Source organism: Lingula anatina, chromosome 2 (assembly GCF_051362555.1).
Source record: "Lingula anatina isolate TDL-2025a chromosome 2, LinAna3.0, whole genome shotgun sequence".
Classification (NCBI taxonomy): domain Eukaryota; kingdom Metazoa; phylum Brachiopoda; class Lingulata; order Lingulida; family Lingulidae; genus Lingula; species Lingula anatina.
Window position 1 is genome coordinate 33,979,485 of NC_141768.1, and position 20,388 is coordinate 33,999,872.

Genomic DNA, 20,388 nt, shown 5'->3' on the forward strand with positions numbered 1-20,388 from the left:
GTGCAGTTAATTATTTCAGGTTAAAAGTTTGCGACTTCCTCCATAAGGTAATCAGTCTCGGGAAATATCGTGGCATCACGTGCACACCACAATGGCGGAAGCAGAAGAGGAAGCTTTGGAAATATTATTGAGTATGCTCTTTTTCGTTGGACTTAAAACTGTTTAGAGAGTTAAAGCGACTGTTGGTCGAATTTCACAATCTTCTCATTTAACATAACGTTAGTTTGTTCAATGTTATTGTCATTTTAAAACATTTCTGAAACGCCCACCATGAAGTCCACGAAGCTATTTCATATCCTTTCGTTTACAGCATTGCAATCTCTTCATTATATATACCGCATTTTTTACCATGATATTTGGCCATACGTTAAAAAAGCAAAGCTTATTGCTGCTCGACAAGCAACCTGATCGAAAAGTGGAGTTTTTGTGTTTGGGGGGGGGGGGGGGGGGGGGGGGGGGGGGGGGAGAGGGAGGAGGGGAGACTTTAGCACAGCAAGAACATGGAAATTATCATTTCTTACCATCTGTATTGCACATTAGATAAAATCTGCTGTCACAACATTATAATCCTATCATGGTAGGCAAATGCCTGCAAGTGCTGATTTTTAAAATCATATATTTAACTTCACCTAAATTGCCAGTGAGCTGTTAACAATGTTAATATATTCTTTCACATGATATCACCCTATTTTCTTTTGAATGGCTGTTTCCAGTGTTTACTCACAACCAGAGTCATTTTATAAAGTACATTGTGCTGAGTTACTTTGTATTGTGCTATATTGTGCTTTTTAGTATGACTGCATTATTAAGCATTTGTTTCAACATTTGCTCCTTTATTTCCCCCGTAACATGGAAAATTATTCCTTTCCTTTCCACTAATTTTCACCATGATGAAAACTGTCATGATTTTGATAGCAGTTGTGCCTGAAATAAGTAAAGATGAGATAATTCAATGTAAAACTAATCATGAGGTTTACCCTAAATAAGTCTGTACTTTATTTCAGTTCACTGTTTACTTATTGTTTTCATTTAAAATGGGTTTATGGATCATGATTCTGTGGCAAGGGAGAAGTGAAGAAATTTCCAGAAAAATTATATTTGGCTGCAAATTATATTTGTTGCAAAATAGCAGCTTCCCAGTGGAAATTTCTGAAATTCTGTTCCACCCAATAAAATTTTTGTTGTTAAAGCCATCAGTACATTTTTTTTTGTGTGTGTGTTTTAAAGATATTTATATGTTTTGTGTTTAAATGATAGTACTTAAGACATGGATGGAACTGTCCCCTTCATAATCCCTCAAAAATGACAGCCTCATAGATTCAAGAAGTTTATTTCATATAAAGACCAGAAATATTGCTCATATGTCCAATAGGTAGTTTGTAAGTTTTTCAACATCAGTAACTGTAAGTTATGATGCCCAAGACTACAAAACTTCACACTGGGTTGCTATTTTAACCTTTTTCTGTTTCATTTTTGCACTGATCATGTAGATCCTTAAATATATTCTATTTATTAGATAAAAAAAAAAAAATATGGCAATATTGGTCATGAGTATTGTTTGTCTTTCAACAGACAAGGCTACCAGTCCTCTAAACAGGGAGGTTGAAGTAGACTTTATGAATGGGTTCTGTGACCAGGTGAACCAGGAACTAGATGGTCCCATGACCGCTGTGAGGCTGTTGGCACATAAAATACAGTCTCCACAAGAAAGAGAAGCTCTCTATGCTCTGACAGTAAGTTACTGACATTTTTCCATGAAAAACATTGCTTTCATGTAGCTATGTTACTCTTACCTGGTAGAGTATTATATAGTTTCTACGTTGGCACAAAGTTCACTTTGCTGACATTTTCCTCATCAAATTTAGTTATAATTTCATGGAGAGGAAACTCATTAATGTATAGTTTCTTTTCCAAGTAGAAAGGTTTCCAGCTTTTGCCAGAGCAAATGTTTTGATCCATCTAGTGGGTCATGTCACAGAAGAGAAAAAAAAAGTAATACTGGACTAATGTTGTAATGCAGCAATGATCCAACATTGTGCCTGGCACCACTGAGCTTCAACAGGGAAATGAGTGCCAATGGCCTGATGGGCAGACCAAGTGACAGGTCAGAGGGCTGGGTATATGCTCGAGGGCCTGTTTCCAGATATGGGAGAGATTAAATCTCGGTTCTAGTGTCCTATATTTCATATATGGGTCAGGAGCCTAAGGAGATACCTAGCCAACTGACCCGTCATGTGCCCAGCCCCTCAGGTCACTAACACTTGTACATCATATGGTCACTATTAGATTTAATTATTTTCTCTTCTGTGATTTTGGCAATATTCTTTTATTTCTTTTAGTATGAGCTCAGGAAGTGATTAATTTTTTTTATATGTCAACATCTTAAGTTATGAATATTGCAATTTTTGTTACATTAACAAGTGTCTTTTATTTGCTCAACATTTCAGGTTTTAGAAGCATGTGTAAAAAATTGTGGCAAGAGGTTTCACCAAGAAATTGGGAAGTTCAGATTTTTGAATGAATTGATTAAAGTTGTTTCTCCAAAGGTGAGCATTAAATTTGAATCTTTTTATATCATGTCAGAAAAATAAAAGTTCTCTTATAAATTTGGCTTTGCCTCCTTTAAAAATAAGATTTAAATGTAGCAGATAATTACTCATTTGTGCCCTTGTAGGACCATCTATTTATAATTTTATTATTGAAATGGCTGTATGCTGAATCTAAAAGTATGCACTGTTAAGAAATGTTTTCTTTTTATGCAGTATTTAGGTACAAAGACGACAGATAAAGTCAAAACAAAATGTATTGAATTAATATACAGCTGGACAGTTGGACTGCGACATGAAGCAAAAATATCAGAAGCATACGAGATGTTAAAAAGACAGGGGATTGTGAAAGAAGATCCTGTATATATTGACAAGGAGGTATGTTTGAAAGGTTTTGATTGAATGATGAGTGCAGTTCAATAGTATTTACTGTATGTAATTGATGGAAAAAGCACTGGTTTGTACTGATGAAAATCAATTAGATCAAAGTTTGATACATGTTGCTACAGTTCCTTATATTACAAATCTTTTTTATCCCTTTTTTTAATTATTTTCAAGATTAATGCCTATTTAAGATGTTTTATGTTATTTTGTATATCAACTACTTTTGAATTTTTGTCTGTGATTTCATTACTCACCAAAATTGGTTTCTTTTGCCTTTCTCTCAACTGTAGGCCATTTACACAATTGTGAATAGAGCTCAATATTTTTATTTTATGTGACTTGAGATTTAGAGCATTGGCATTAATTGACATATACGACTTACTTTGTTTATCTTGATGCATTTGTCTCTTTGACAAATACATTGGCTGTGATATATGAAATGTAAAAATGTGATTTGTACTTTTTTGTTGTGAAATGGGTATTATTGCATGAGGTTTTATTTTTCTTTAATTTTTATAAATCATTCATATTTATGCAATGTTAAAAATACTTAACACATTGGTATACATGAAAATAAAAGTGACATTGTTGATATACATTTGGCAATCAACTTGAAAATGGAAAACCATATATGACATGTATTTCAGTAGTGATTTTATTCAATTTAGGATATTCCTGTTCCACCACCAAGACCACATAATAGCATATTCGATGATGAGGAAAAGTCTAAGGTAAGATTTCTGTGGCATTTTTTTAAGCTTAATTTTTATTTCCTTTTTCTATTCCATGCAAATAATAAGGGTCTATCATCATCTGTCCATTTGAACCACACGATAGGACAAAATTATTATTATTTATTACATTCCGATTTTTTAACTAAAGCAATTTTGAAGACTTACGGATAAATAGTGGGAACTTTTTATTAAGCTTTTGTTTTGCTAATTCTTATAAAATGTCACATAGTTACCAGGTTGTCTTTTCCCTGAGTTGTGCACCTGGATTCTATAAACCCTTTGTTCTCGTCAAGCCAAATAACAAAAATGACATTGGTTTGTGTTTAGCTGTTATCTAGGCTGCTGTCAAGTAAACATCCCGAGGATCTCCAGGCTGCTAACAGACTCATAAAAAACATGGTAAAACAGGTGAGGTTTTTGAAAGAAATGGAACACTGCAAATATCTATTGTATGCCAGATCATATTTATGTAATTTAATCATAGTACATCTTTAAATGATTGTGCATTTTGTTTGTGCTGAAAAATTGAGAAGATGAGAATTAAGTGTAAATTGAGATGATATTTCATTTTTGGTGATTTTTCATTATTCATTTATCAATTTTACAGGATGCTGAAAAAACAGAAAAGAAGGCTAGGAGACATACAGAATTAGAAACTGTAAACAATAATGTAAAACTCCTGGGAGATATGTTATCACATTATAAACCAGGAGAGGGAACAGCATCAGATATAGAAATAATGAAGGTAATACAAATAATTATCTGTAATAAAAACAAAATAAAACAATACAGAAATGGAAAAAAAAAGAAAGATTTTGTTAATTCATCATTGTTTTGATAAGGGATTACTTCCTTTTTTAAAATATTCTGTTCTTATGTGCATCTGACTGCCAGATATTTTAGTGCTATTCCTGAATACCTAATTACAAATGACTGAATTTGAGTATTAAGAATAAGATTGGTAATAAGACAAAGGTGTGTTTGATTTTGCTTTGTTCTATAGAATGTATTGCATATCTACTAATTTCAGCAATTGTATGAGACACTTGACAAACATCGGCCAAATCTTTTCCGTCTTGCAAGTGACGCAGATGAAAAAGACGATGAAGGCATCAGTAAGTCATAGATTAACTATTCAGTCAATTTTGAACAGCAGATTAAGACAGACTAAGTAAGCTCTTGAAGGCACTTTGTTATCTCTCTTACTGTTCTAGTAACATCATTAATAAATGTCAATTATTGTATATTTAGCAGATTGTATTGTGCGGATGTGATGTAAAAATTGCAAAAAGTGTCAAATGCTACTTTTTTCAGTAAACCAGTTAGTGGAAAATTATTCAAGCTTTGGTGTAAGTTCTTCTACTTATTCACTAGAATTTTCTAATTCCAGGTGCCATTTTAAAAGCTAATGATGAAGTTGGTCGTGTAATGGGCCAGTATCGTAGATTGGTAGATGGAACGACCCAGGAAAATGGGGTGGCTGCATCAGGAGATAAAGGTAAAACTGTTTATAGCACAGTCGCTGGGCGTAATAACCATTAGACATGTTTGAGTGTTGGATGATCTACTTTTCACAGTTTGAAATGAATGCTTTCTTGGTTATTTTGTGTTATCTACTACCATCTTTGAGTATACTTAGTTTATTTTAGTATTATAATTTTAAAATATATTTGTGCAATTCATTTGTAATGCTGCTGGATATATACTTCTTGTCGCAAAAGGAAGGAGAGGTAAAAATTTTTTAACTTCTACTAAGTTTTGTCATCTAAAAATTTAATCAAGCATTAAAATACAAAAATAATAGCTAATATGTGAGACTTTCGTTTGCAACATTACAAGATTTTAGACATTTGCACCCAATTTGTTAGAAAATCTGTTATGGTAAATTGGTTTCCTTTTTTTCATGAATTTTCTTTTCTGACTAGAATTTTCTGGCCAAATAATGTTCATGTTTAATGCTGTTATGTTATTCTAGGCAACAGTTCTGATCTATTGGATCTGAACTTTGACACCCCTATGCTGGGAGACACCAGTTCCTCTGCACTGCCTGCTTCAGCACCTGCCTCTGGAGCCTCAACCTTAGATGAAGATTTAGCTTCCTTAGGTAAACTAACCTGTGTATCTTACCAGAATCAGACATGAGTTTTTTTTCTGCGGAAACATGGAATTCTGTGTTTTTTAATTCAATTCTAAGGCAGCCCCCGGACCCCCAGCCGGTTAGGTGTTGGGTCCCATGATAAATGTTCAGAGGTTTTTTAAAACCTAGGCTCATGTCTGCAGAATGAATTGATTTGATAAGCTGGTAGATCAATCAAATAATTAATTGTTATTGTCAATTTCTTATAAATATAAACAAGTGTAATGTGTAGTGCATCTGTTTAATAATATTGCCACCAACAGGAAGATGCATCTACAGTTATTGGATTAGTTCATGTAAATAACTGTGCTTGAAGCTGAAATTTTAGGTTGTAGGATCAAAGCTCTTCCATGTCATAAGTGTCATATGTTGAATTGGGGAAACTCTTAGTTTGATATACAGTGATGTGTGCTCTGGCTTGTGCCCATAGGTTATTGATGTTTACAAATATTGATGATTGTGAAATAAATTTTTTACAGGTATAAGTGCTAGTTCAAACAGTGCTACCCAAGCCTCAGGTGCTGGTTCCCAAGACCTTGGTATTAGTTCCAGTGGAGATTTAAATCAGTTTGGAGACTTCTTCAAACCTTCATTAGTTACAGGCAGTGTATGTGCATGCTTAACTCTTCTTGTACAAATTGAAAATTTTTAATATCAATTCTTCTGCTAAATTACTTGATCATACTGTCATTACTTATTACATTCATATCATATGTAGCTTCAATATGAATTGTTCATTATGTGATTATCTTCATGATATATGTATATGATAAGCTTACTTGATGAAATAAAGTAGAATAATGAGTGCAAGAATAAAGTAAACATGACAACTTCATATGCCTGTATTTACGTACATGTTATTTCAGACAACAGCTTTTTCAGCCAATCCTTCATCAGCGTTTGCAAACTTCAATCAACAACCACAGATGATTCCTCCCCCAAGGATGCAGCAACAGGGAAATGCCAGTTCAGGTTTCATGCAAGGTAAAGTTGGTTTCAGGTCTATGACCCTAATGAATGAAACATTCCCCCAATGTACTTAAAAACTGTAGAGTCCAAGAACAATTTTTGAAAAGAACTAAAGTTTTTTGTTTTAAAAAAGTTTTATAACTGATTTGACTGGCTTTGTATCTTTACAATGTACTACATATTTTACTATCTTAATATTTTAGCCATTTATTTTGTACTGATTCTATTCATCTTATTCTGTTCGCTTTAACCCTGTAAAGTTTACTGATCGTTTTAAATGATTTTATACTACAAATAAATTTAATAATAATTATTATTATTGTATTATTTCAGTTTTTTTAAATTCATAAGTCGTCCATATGCAGTATCCATTTTGTTTTACTAAGAATCAGTCACTTTGTTATTTATATCAAACAACACTTTGGCTAGATAGGAAAATATGTAATGTAGGTTGGAATAACTCCTGGCCCCAGTTTCAAAAAAAAAAAAAAAATTAAGTTCCCTGACTTAGTTGGCTAGGAGTGCTGTTACTCTGCTCCTAATAGGGTAAGATGTGCTCTTGTGACCATGTAACCTTGGTAATTAAGTTCTTAGCCAAGGAACCTGACTTAAGTTTTATTGTAAAACCGGGGCCTGCTATTCATCACTACAGGTAGTATACCCTCAGCCAACATGAACAGGCCATACCCTATCCAGACAGCTGGGGCCCCCATCATGGCTTCTTCTGTTGCTCCTACCGCACATACAGAAAATGCTGCTCCACAACTTTCTCAACAGAAAGCAATGGCAGATTTGGATGAGCTGGGAAAAACTGTTCTTCAAAAGCACAAAGCTGATACCAATGTTAAAACTTTTATTCCACCTCCTAGGTAGGTTGATTTCAGCAAAAAAAAAAATATGTTGTAGTCCTTCAGCTTGGTTTTTGGGGTTGATGACCCTATATTTTGTGATCTTAATTTTTACAAATCGATTAAATGATGACACTTGTGAAAGTACTTATCAAAAATTATGAAATACTCCTATTTTATATTGCCATTTTTTTATGCATACAGAGATTGTGGTGAAGTCATGTACAGCAGAAAACAGAAAACATACATTTAAACATATTGAAGAGGGATGACCAGACAAAAGGTTCTCTGGCCTTCACTCTGCTTCACTGTTGCTACATCATTTCAGCCAACCGGTCAAAGTTCCCTTAAACCAGATGCAAAAGTCCGGTGCAGGTGCACCCCTGGTCTCTCCTTCCTCACCAGGAGGACAGGCAAGTCCAGCAAAAAGGACGGATACATCAGTTCAACCCTTGACAGATGTGTTTGTACCTTTAGAGTCTATACAACCAGGTAGGTTTTTATGTACAGACACATTGTGTCTTTATGTATAGCCATCACCTGCATCTGTCATTGTCATTGTTGCCGTTGTCGTGGTCATGCACTTTCAGAGATAAGTTGAAAACACTTTTACCTTTTGTCTTCAAACTTATAGGACTGATGAGTATTCATAAAACACAGGTCAAGTTGGAAAATCAGCTTGATCTTATACAATGTCACTTTTCTGTTAGTCCTTGTTTGAGTTAGGATGCTAGTGAAATTCTTGAGTCAAGGGCTGTAATAACCCATTATACACATACAAACTTATAGCTGTGTATTTTTAACTTACTTTCCATGCTTGAGTGCAAAATTTATATGTCATATAGAATTTAACTCGCAGCCTTTTTTTTCTCTCTTTTATAGGATCAACATCCCCTTTAAACGCATATGATAAAAATGGACTGAAAATAATAATTCACTTTGGGAAGGATCGGCCCAGGGCTGATGTGATGGTGATGGTGGTGTCAGTCATGAGTACCAACACTAGTGCTGTAAAGGCATTAAGTTTTCAGGCTGCGGTACCTAAAGTAAGAAAAACATCATGAATTATTGTATAGGTTATGTATTAGTATTTGGTTAATGATTTTGTTTCATGTGAACAGTAGCCTTTACATTTAGTGTATTTAACTATTTATGTTATTGTACAATCCAACTATTTTAGTTGCAAATAACTTTTATTATCATAATTATTATCATTATTAAGTGTTGGCAAAATTATCTTGATCTTTTCTCTCTTATTAATAATAATTTAATTTGTGATCAGGTTTTTAAAATTACCATCGACTTTATTGTTATTTGTATCAAATGATATGCTGCTTTTAAATTAATATTTCTTGGCATGCAGAATATTGTCAAATAAAAGAATAAACAGGGCAGTCATCTTGTTCCAGACTATGAAGGTGAAACTGCAGCCTCCCTCAGCAACAGATTTACCAGCTTTCAATCCTATATTGCCTCCCTCTGCTATTACTCAAGTCATGCTGCTAGCCAATCCACACAAGGTAAAGGACAGCTTTATTGTGGATTGCCCATTAAGGTGGCATTCACAAAAGATGATCCGTGGACTAACTAGTCTGCAGATCAAATATGGCAGACCTTACTTGAAAGCATGTCAGATCTGCCACATAATCCCCTGTTATTCTCCTGGCCATCCCTTCAGGGGCCTAGTAATTAAATCTCAGAGTCATTTTAATTTAGCTTTAATCGCTAAACCCCTGCAGGGATGGTAGGTGGTAGGCAGGAAGACCATAAGGAGATTATCTGGCATCGCTTTCAAGTGGGGTTAGCCATATTTGATCTGCAGACTATTTAGTTAGGATCATCTGTTGTGAATACAGGCCCAAGTTGTATTTGCACAGTGTTAACCAGTAGAATTATTTCAAAAGTTGAAAAAGAAAACCATTAAATCTGAATCAGATTGCTGCAAAGAAATCTGCTAATATGCTCTCTTTGTGAAAATTAGTGTCACATTAAACTTTGATTATTCTGGCACTTATCAAAATTGGTAAATGTTCAAAACTATACTAAAAACAGCATTAGCATTTCAGCTTTACTTCATCACTTTCTTTTTTATTGAGGGTATAAGTGTATTGAATATATCTAATAAAGTGCCTACTTCATAATTCCTTCCAGGAAAAGATAAGAGTAAAATTCAAGCTGACCTTTACCATGAATGACACTCCTGTGACAGATGTGGGGGAAATTTCTAATTTCCCTGAAGAAAGCTTCTTGTGATGCCAGTTTAGCACTATACCAAAGCATACAGAGAAAAATATGCTTTTCACTGAAAGACCTTGGGCAATTTTAAAAATTGCATTCACTGACATTGACTTCAATGACATCAGTGAAAGGTACAGCCTTATCTACATAGACCAGTTGATTGCAAAAATAACCACCAATACCCCTATTAAGCAAAAGAGGAAAAAATGGAGCTGTTATGTAACTCTGCTATATTATTATGCCCTTTTTTTTCATACATTCATGATCAAATTGACCTTCATATTGTGATAATGGGTTTAGTTGATAAGTGCATTGAAATATGCGCTATTTTCAATATTGGTTTAATAAGAGAAAAAAAATCAACAATTTTCTTTAACCAGTGTGTTAATGGACTCTGGATTGATGTGCACTCTGATGCCATGCCATATTGCTAGTCAGTTCTAGAAGCTTTAAGAATACGAACATGTACACACACTCAAATATATGTACCAATGTGACCAAGGTATCAAAATGACCACTGACATTGTAAATATGAAGCAAAATGCAAGGTCTAATAATCTGTTTACACATATTTACTTTCATATACAGACTATCAAAGAAATAATGGGTTTAAAGATCTGTTAACTGTATATTTACACCATGTTTTGCTGACCAATGGAGAAATATGCTTGAAAAAGTCATCCTAATTGTGTTGACGTAGGACCAGAATAGAAACGCGTCTAGGTGCTTGGGGGAACTGAGTGAATCCAAGGTTCAGCAACACCAGGATTGATGCTTATAAAGATGGCGTTTCTGGAAAGAAACCCCTTTTTGAGTGTAGAGAAGTTGCTTTAACCATGGAGGAAGGGGGTAAAAATTACGATTAATAAGTGCAATGAATGTTTTTTGTACTGTAGATGGCAATTTCAGGTGTTTAAAACAACTGTATATATGTTCAAATCACTTGCAATGGGTGTGCCTTAAAGATACAGAATGGTTGTATTTGAGTATGCCATAATAGAGTAGTAAGTTTATTCAAGAAGGTAAGGTTGCACTACTGTTATTTATGTGAGATGCAGAACACAAAAATGGGCTGGGCCTTTGATCAATTGGATAATAAATGTGGGAGGGTATGTATATGTATTAAATATTTTATTTTATAAGTCTTACAATAAGTTTCAATGTTGATTTCACATCTCGCAGCAACATGTAAACATTGGTGTCTGAAGATTATGTATTCAAATAAATGATTACTTGAACCATAATAGTTGACTCGATGTCCAAGACGATATATTATATCCTAGTTTGATCATAATACAGAGATAAGACTGCCATTTAGTGAAAAAGTCAGAAAATGTGGAGTGAGGTTTTAACTATTTAAAAATACTTAAAAGGCCAATGATGTTTTTGGCTCCCCAAAAGTCAGAAATCCACTGATAGTAAGAAAAATCTTATCCCTGATAATACTGTCTCAAATACATTACTATTAAAATAATCAAAATTAAGAAGTGCCCTGCAAAGTGCTTTCATGAATAATGTTATTAGCCATGTTGACTTACCAACTTATCCTACAAATGCTGCAAGCTCTCACGCAATAAAATAGTAAAAATGACTGAATATTGCACATGGGGTTTTCAACAATTGAACCACTATTTTCTACAATACTTGTCCCACTTTCTTTTGGCCATGTCTGTCAAAATAAGTTTCAGAATCAGTTGGTTATGATGATATTTTTCTTTCTTTGATGTTCACATTCTGCATAAAACCACTGGATGATCATTTAACATTTGCATAGTCCCACTGGATAAAACACTTGAACCAATTCATCTGAATGTTCATAATATGTTTTGCAAAATCCCATTGGAAGCCCTTAATAGGACAGGAAGGGAAGTGTTTTCTGTGTGCCATCTGAAATTAAAAAAGATGCAATGACCCTGGGCTTCACAGCACTAGTACAGAAGGAATTACAAAATCACTGACAATAAATGGACTCTTTAACTACATGCACAGATAACAGCAGTTCGCTCTCTCTCTCTCTGTTTCTCTCTCTCTCTCTCTCTCTCTCTCTCTCACACAGAGAGAGAGAGAGAGAGTCGATTTAAAGTTCATCTACGTAACAAAAAATATTTCAATTTTACTTCATTAAGTCAATCTCATACTCACCTGCCAGTTTCCAGCTCTGCAGAGGGGCTAAGAATCACAGGCGCAACACTGCAAAAAATGTGAGTGTAGTTTAAATAGCTTTTTAAAAAAAGTATACAAATTATTTGGAAAATGAAAGTTGCTTTTTGTTGCTTTTAACAGAGATCTCTATTGTTCATACATCCTCAATTCTAAAAAATCAAATCTTTCTGGAAATATATTAATAATTTGAAATCCTCATCTCAAATGTACCCAAGCACAGGTAATGATGTGCACATTTCCCTGTTTAAAAAATCAGTGAAGCAGGACTTCAAAACTGAGGCAATAATAGTTTCTCACACATTCAGTGATAAAAATTGGCAAATTGATTAACTACTCTACAGTCATAACATAAATAGGTAAAAAACTTTTTTTTTCAAACTTTCACTGAAATCCTTAATCAAATTCCCAAAAAATTATTTGTTAGCTCAGGCCTGGTGCTCTTTCTTACTTGGGGAGTTTTAACAGATTAATCAGCTCACTAGCCCTGGCCAGCAGGACTTGTTTGCTTTCCTCCTCCAAATTTCCATCCCTGTGCTGCTGACCCACTTTTGTCAAACACAACAAGACTCTAGGAATTAGGTCCTGGCACCTTGAAGCAAGCTGGAAAGTACGGCTTGTTTTTAATGTATTATTAAGTGATACATTTTACATGTTGTTCATAAAATACCTACAATAGAATTTGGGCACAGCCAAAAAACAGCAGAAAGTTTTGATCCTTAAAAAAACAGAATATTAATAGGATAACAGAGCATGGATCACTTGTTTTACTTTAATTTAACTCTGATTAAAACCTTTATTCTGCAAATACTTTTACTTTAATAAGGCTGTTTATAGCAACTACAATATATACACAATTCAGTAAACTAAGGGAAGCCATTTAATAAACAATTAATCTATCTAAACACTTGTTCAAACAGGTTAAGTATAATAACACACATTACCTTGGCAACAGCTGACATCATCACAGTTAACAGTCTGACAGAATACGGTGCCTCGTTTTCAGAGGCAACAGCACTCATCAGTCCAGAGAGCTCATAGAGAAGAGTTTCTAAAGTCTCGTAGGTCTTGGATACCAACTCTGGGGTGCACCTGGGATCATATGTTGCAGAGGTATATTCACCGACAACCCAAACCTGACTCACAAGAAAAGAAGAAAATAAATAAAACTATATAAAAAAATTAATCAATTTCTAAAATTTCTGGAAAAAATACTTTCCATAAAAAAGTCAGAGAATTCCCATATTCAAAAAAAAAATCAATTTGATTTTAAAATTATGAAAAATATATTTAACTCCATTAAAAATATTAATTATGGCACTAAACATGATCATTTATGGAAATAACCATGTCTATTTTTTAAATACAAACCTAACTATGAGAATGTAGTGTTATCTATTTACAAGGAGCAATGTCCTTATTCATTTTAATAGTTGTGATATTTGAGATCATACCAAGTGAATAAAGAAGTCCTCTTTGTCTGTGATATTTCTGATTTGTCCAACGTATTCCAGGATTTCTGGGTGCTGTTCTAGTACAAGCTGTGGGTGTTTTTTCACCAAGGCTTGAAGCTGTTCAGCAAAAATCCTAAAAAATAATTTTAATTAAAGGTAACAATAAACAAATACTGGTTTTCATGAAAAAACAGTCAGGATATATCATAAATGTATAGCAGTATACAAACACTTTCAGATTAACCTGTATATTTAATCAACATTTAATAATGTTCATCACATATATTGTTGCACTGTATACAATGATACTAGTCATCAAATAATACTGACAATTTTGTAGTATTTCAAAACTCTTGACATTTAGTTAAAATGACCCTTAAAGCAGGCTCATCCCCAATAATGAAGTATTCATACATGCACATATTTTACCCACTTTTTGATATCATTCCGATACTGGTCTATGCCATACAGGACCCCTACCCTCTCCAACAATACTGGAAGCAGTTGACTACACAGTTCAAAATCACCAAGGCTCAACACAGTCTTGAAGTAAACTCTAAAACAGTTAAATCTAGCACTAAGATGAACCAAACCTTATTATACGTATCATTTGAGAAAGCTGGTTTTGTGTTAGATTTTTTTGTATAATATCTATTGAAATTCAGGATATAAAATCAAAGATGTTACAAGATGAGTCTGTCAAAAAAACCACTGAAGTATATTGAATATCATGATAATACACTTGTCTGATAATCATTTGAAATACTCCTGTAACAGAATAAACACTTACACATAACTTACTTAATTCAAAATCATAGAGGTCAATTTAAAGGCTCTATTGTTAAATAAAAATTAAAAGATATATATAAATTAATGTAAAAAAGTTTTTTTCTTACTTTAGGAGTACTGGGACCACTTGTAGACACACCAAAACTCTGGGAGACTGCATCATGTCTTTCAGTACTGCATGTAAGTCACCAAGCCTGAATTAAACATGAAACTTTCATGAAACAGTTCCACACAATGTCTCTAACAGGGAAGGTCCTATATCATTTCTACATTGGATCAATGAAAACTGTATCAAATACAAGTTGCAATGATTACTGTGCCACTTCATAATAGCAAAATAATAAAATCCATAAATCTACCCAGAAGATGCCCCAGAGGAACAATCTTAAGCAATAGATAATAATACAGGTGTCTGAAAAAATACCATTTAGAAAAACATGATAAAGATGAAAGGGTTTTAATATCTTTCTATTCAAGATCTACATAAGACCATGTAACAAGACATACTTGCTGATGGTGTCCCCATGTCCACTCTCATTCCTCAGAATAAAACTGAAATATGGTTTATATTGCAGACTGTTTTTCACTTCCTTCAGCCTCTCTAAAGCAACAGATGGCATTTCCATGGACTCTCTGTCTCTAGCTTCCATCTTGCCACTACTTTCTATTGCTGCTGTCATGCAAGCAAGGTCTAACAAAGTGTGCACTATCTGAAATGCCATATATCTATATGTCAAACAAAGGTTAAAGGTAACTTTAAAACTTTGTCATAAACTGTACCTATATTGATTAATTAAAGGATCTGTGATCAGTTTGATAAAATCATGATGTTAATAATATATCATGTTGTTGCTTCTTTTTTCAGAATATTTTGAATTGCTCATGTTTCATGAGTTGCATCCAATTCAATTTAAAGAGAGTGGGCCATTATACTATGTATCTTGCCAATATAATAAGCAGATGAATTAGGATAAAGAATTCATTTTTCATTTATTAATGTTAAATTTAAGGTAAAATCAAGTTAAAATATGTAGCTATAGTTTTACCTCCAATGCTGTTGATGGTGTTATCATGGCTGGAAGTATATCAATGAATTCTGTAAGGTAGCTTCTTGGGTTCCACGCTAGGATCTAGAAAATTAAAAAATTGAATATGTATCAATGAAAAGATTGGTTATCCCTTTAGACAGATAGAGTATGAGCAATTTTCATTGTTTTAAATTCATCAAAAATATAAAAGTACTATTTTAGAATCAAATTTTCAGTTTTATAAAATAGACCAACAAATCTAGATTGTCAAGAACTGAAAAGAATTGTCACACATGTCAAATACTGCAGAGATGGGAAATTTACAAACTTAGGGAAATTTACAAACTTAGAATTGCACTGAGAGAACACTCAAAAACTTCTATTTAATGAGATTGTAAAATGTACACAAACACGATTATTAAAACACTTACAAATGTACATTATACCTTTAATATATTTGGACAAAATTTGCTCAACACATCTGTTTTGTAGCAGAGTATTTCTAGATTTTCCCTGATGAACAGGACTGTATCAAAGGCTACTGCAGGATGCTTAAAGCTGACTGCCAAGATGGTTCCAAAGTAATGCTCTAAGGCAGAGTCCGAGTTAAAACCTGCTATGTCTCCTAGGAGAAAAAAAAAAATTCCATTTTCACAGTACTCTAAGATCCATCTGGATCGACATAACTCCCTGGGGGTTCACGCTGTCAGCCGAATGCACACGGAAGTTAATTACCCCCTTACAGCTTTTAGTAGGTGGGACAAACATTTAAGCCAGCTAAGCTGACAGCAATCTAGTGAGACTCCCCACAGGGATAGATCGATCTAAAAATCTGTGGGAATGCAGTCTAAGATTAAGGAAATGGCAATTCTTAAGCACTTTGTTACAAAGTTAGCACAATGCTTGAAACATGTTGTTGGATGCCATATTTTGTAACATGGACATTTTCCCCATTGATTGTGCCTACCTGAAAAAAAACTTTACAACAGATCCTTAACTGTTTCTAAGTAGCCAAACTAATATTCTGGTTTTAAAATGGATTGCTATCAATTCATGGGCTTAAAATGTATCAAAAACTTTTGCATAAATAGCAATACAATACCTACAATATTTCAATATTTTCAAGTGTGCTTACCATGGTTAAGGAAGAGCTGGATAATCTGTAGCACCACTCTGGCCTGTGCAGCATCATTAGCTATTCTATCATACAGTCTCTGTGCATATGTAAACACCCTGGTCACGTGGCCCGGCTTTAACTGGCATATGCAGTCTAAGACTGACAGCACCTCAATTAGCACCTGTGACAAAGTATTTTCATCTATCATTTTCCCATTTGACGACTTCAAAATATGTAGCTGTACTAACATTAACTAGACAAAGTACATTAAAGAGGGCTGGTGATACAACTGTTTAAGTTTCTGTGAAATATAGAATTTTAAAGCTTGTTCTCCTCAGGATGAAACAAAATTGATGAAGTTCATCTCATTTGCTTTAAATTATTAGATTTTTTAAAAGCTACTATTCTACAATATTTCTGTTTCTACAGAGATTGAGGCCATGGTTGATGATATGGCTTTTTCTGTCTTGCTACTGTAGGCTCCATTTTCACAAAAATAAATGGCTATACTTCATAGAGGTCAGCAAGAATGACTAACCACATTTTTCACTGAACACCATTAATAAGATAACTTACACCTTCTTGCAAAGATAAATCCTTTGGTTGCTTGACCCCTAAGATCAATAAAAAAAAATTATAAAAAAAATTCTGTAAAGAAACCACAATGGCATTGACTACTCATGGAACTAAAAGACTTTTATTGGGGTCATTTTTTAACAATAAGCCTTATTTAAAGCCATAAATCAGAGTTTAAAATATTACAGATAAGACATATTATTGCACATGGACTTACCTACCATACTAGTATTTCTTCCAATAAAATAATAAATTTTTAAAAAAGTAATAATTTCCTTCAAATAATCTTTCACGTTCTACACAAAATACTTTTAAAAATCACACATCTTCACTTACTTCTTTCACACTGGTCTAGAAGACGAAAGCAGTAGTCCAGTGACTTCTCAATCAGTATATGCTTGCTAGATACATCAGTCATAGAAGAGTCTAAATCCTCTGCACTGGAGGTGTCAGAGGTAACGAACAGCCCTGCCCTACTGGTGTTTTTCAGCCAAGTGTGCAGCACTGAGAAACTGTGTATATTCAACATCTGATCAGAACTGTAGTATTTTCCTGTAAGTAGAAAATGAGGAAAGTTTAATTGTCACCCATGTTTTATCAAGTCATCAGCACTGAATATGCCAAGAGGATGACTTTGAAACAAAATAACTGCAAGTCTGTTACAAAAAGACTATGTCAGTTGTGGTGTCATGAGAATATGTGAATTCTATATAGTTTTCATAAAATATTTTTAGTATGAAATTCTGCTTGGAAACACTTTTAAAAAAATCCAAATTCTCTTGAAAATACCTTTTGTTTGCAATGTATAAAGAACACATATCAAATCTAAATTAACAACAAATTAGAGCATCAGCAAATGTACAAGTTATCATACTTTATTACCCTTTATTATACCTATATTTTTTAAAAAAAATTATTCATTTCTTAATTTTAAATTGAATGGTACCTTTGTCACCTAATTGACCATCTTACCCAGAGACAACACAGTAAATTGATCTTTTGATGGAGTTCCATCCAATTCTGTCATCAGCTCTTCTTCTTTTTTAAACAGGTGTCTAGTGCGTGGGTCTGGGGACTGCGTCACGCTGGCATGCGCCAACCAATCTGCTATCTGGGAGCTCACAACATGAACTTGATCTAAAAATAATATATTTCATTTGTCATGTGTCCATTTTTTTCTCAATGAATAAATAAAAATTTACATTTACATGTATTACAACAAAAACTAATTTTGCAACCATTATAAATGAGTTTGTGACCGAGTGTATAATTGAAAAAAATCACTACTAGCCTGAATAATAATTCAAAAAGATTAATTTTCATATTAATTATTTACCAACCTGCTAATTTAAAGAATTACAACAAGGAAATAATTCATACTATCAGGGTAGTAAAGAAAATAATGAAAGTTTACCTTCAGTGAGGAGTTGCTGATGTAATGCCGCTATGTGGTTGATGAAAAGAAGAGCTCTGATCTGGGTATCATGGTCAAAACCAACTGTAGAAATCCATCTGCAAATGATAAAAATAACTTTTTTTACAAAAATGCAAATAACAAAACATAAAATATTGTCCAAGATCTCATGTATAATCATACATAATCAATAATTGGACAATAATATACTTTTCTAAACATTTCCCAGATTTAAGTTTTAGGTGTCACTCCCACCACACTGCCAAATTGTGAAAGTATGAAACTAATATTTGAACTTACCTCACCATCAGAGGTATGATTTGTCCAAAATCACCCAAAGTTGGTCCCTAGCATGAAAAGACAATTACAATATTACATAATATTGTAATAAATGAGTTTAAAAAAAACATTTAAATGCAGTAATTCATTCAACAATGTGCTTAATATCCAGGCAAATACTACTACTACGAGTAAGTAAAATATGACAGTTTCGTTAATGTAAACACAATCTCACCTGAGAAGCAATAACTTGTAAACTTTGTGCTAGTTGCACGTTCTTAGATCCAGTGTTGAAATCAAAAATCTTGATTTCTTCACAAGGTGCTAATTCTGCAAGAACTGCTACACATATAACCCTACTTCGCCAACTGCATTCTTCTGTATCTGTCAATATCTTTAAAAGTTTGTTAATTAGCTCTTGGGGAATGCTGAAAATAATATTGCATGCAGATGTGACAATCAAATCCTTTACTCAATATAGCGCACCACAAAAGATTTAATGCTAGTCTGTAAATAAGCCTTGGAAGTTTCTGTATTCTACCTGCAGTGAATTTCAATTTTAAAATGAAATATAAAACACTTGCCTTCGTCTGTATCTTGTACAGTGAAGTAATAGGTAAAGTTGACGCATCTTTTGGATAAAACCTTCCCCATTTATATCAGCTACTGTGTTTGTCTGTATCCTGCCACAAAAATCATTCAAGTCATGTTGTGAGTAACCCCTGCAAAAATAAACTAAGGAAGCTCAACAGCAGTATACACTGTTATCTTAAAACCAACATATTTGTAAAGGTACACATGCAAGAAAAATTACTGTATATATTAGTAGATCAAAGATATTTACCTAAGCACAATTACTTTGCCTCAGTTTTTGGCCTTACTTGCTAGTACTTTTGTCGGAGGTAAGGTCTCACCCCACCTAGCATTTCAGACTGAAGTGGCTGTAAATATCCTATAGTAACCTAGGATGTAAGGCCAAAAACAGACAAACACTCTCCATGAATCTAAATATGCACTACCTCAAAGCACATCTACGAGTAGCCTGCATTCATTTTAATGGTAGGGTAAATTATAAGAAACTTTAGCAAAGTCCATTTCATGGCATATACCAATAATTTACCAAAACACAAACTTAAAAAGTGTATATTTGCATTTGGCCAACGGTTATCCGTTAACCGTTTAATTTACTTCAGCGACTATTTAATTGACTATTTCTATATTGATTGCCCGGTATGGTATTTTTGTTTTAGTTTTAAACTCATCGACAAATTGACAGGCCATCGCGCATTAGCCAGTATCCACATCTCTCATTACTGCATTTGACAATTTCAACTGCTCCTCCCCTTTTGATATTATCTACGAAACAGATAACACAGAGAACGAACGCAAGAAAACAAACATGATGACATGTCAGGTAAAACATGTTTTAGATTAAGCATGACACATCTTTTCCGCAGCGCAGACAAAATGCATGATAAACAGCAAAATATACCTAGACTGTTTCAAGACATTTTCTATTATGGAGGCTGACATCTTGGATTTGACAGTTGGGGGTCTAGGTAAATTCGATACAATTTGGTAAGCTATTCACAGGTTATAATTCAGCATTGTACTGTCAGATGTTAAGTTAACAAAATTATTATATTTACATCATGTTCCAAATAAAAAAAAAACGCTAAGTCTTTTAACAGATTTCAAAACGAAAACAATCTTTG

General features: G+C 33.6%; 2 protein-coding genes across 3 annotated transcripts; one reads left to right on the forward strand and one right to left on the reverse strand.

Annotated features, from left to right (window-relative positions):
- Window positions 1–19: 19 nt before the first annotated feature.
- Window positions 20–11,094, forward strand: LOC106177762 (ADP-ribosylation factor-binding protein GGA1). Its single transcript, XM_013560637.3, has 17 exons — window positions 20–131; window positions 1,573–1,733; window positions 2,448–2,546; window positions 2,763–2,924; window positions 3,599–3,661; window positions 3,992–4,072; window positions 4,272–4,409; window positions 4,695–4,779; window positions 5,055–5,162; window positions 5,640–5,768; window positions 6,281–6,408; window positions 6,668–6,785; window positions 7,423–7,639; window positions 7,947–8,110; window positions 8,501–8,664; window positions 9,028–9,138; window positions 9,770–11,094. Exons 1-17 carry the CDS (start codon window positions 92–94, stop codon window positions 9,869–9,871), a joined length of 2,070 nt encoding a protein of 689 aa, XP_013416091.2. The 5' UTR covers window positions 20–91; the 3' UTR covers window positions 9,872–11,094.
- Window positions 10,973–20,316, reverse strand: LOC106177751 (AP-5 complex subunit zeta-1). 2 transcript variants are annotated; one of them, XM_013560615.2, is made up of 19 exons: window positions 20,166–20,316; window positions 19,258–19,395; window positions 18,909–19,101; window positions 18,695–18,741; window positions 18,395–18,492; window positions 17,953–18,117; window positions 17,317–17,532; window positions 16,981–17,018; window positions 16,423–16,585; window positions 15,734–15,912; window positions 15,306–15,389; window positions 14,767–14,969; window positions 14,367–14,453; window positions 13,904–14,026; window positions 13,471–13,603; window positions 12,961–13,152; window positions 12,468–12,619; window positions 11,999–12,046; window positions 10,973–11,743 (listed from the first exon to the last, which is right to left on the reverse strand). In XM_013560615.2, the coding sequence occupies exons 1-19, from the start codon at window positions 20,204–20,206 to the stop codon at window positions 11,671–11,673; spliced, it is 2,373 nt and encodes a 790-aa protein (XP_013416069.2). In that variant the 5' UTR covers window positions 20,207–20,316; the 3' UTR covers window positions 10,973–11,670. The 2 variants fall into 2 exon arrangements, with proteins under 2 accessions (XP_013416069.2, XP_086859885.1); XM_087003759.1 differs by lacking the exon at window positions 20,166–20,316 and adding an exon at window positions 20,073–20,091.
- Window positions 20,317–20,388: the final 72 nt, after the last annotated feature.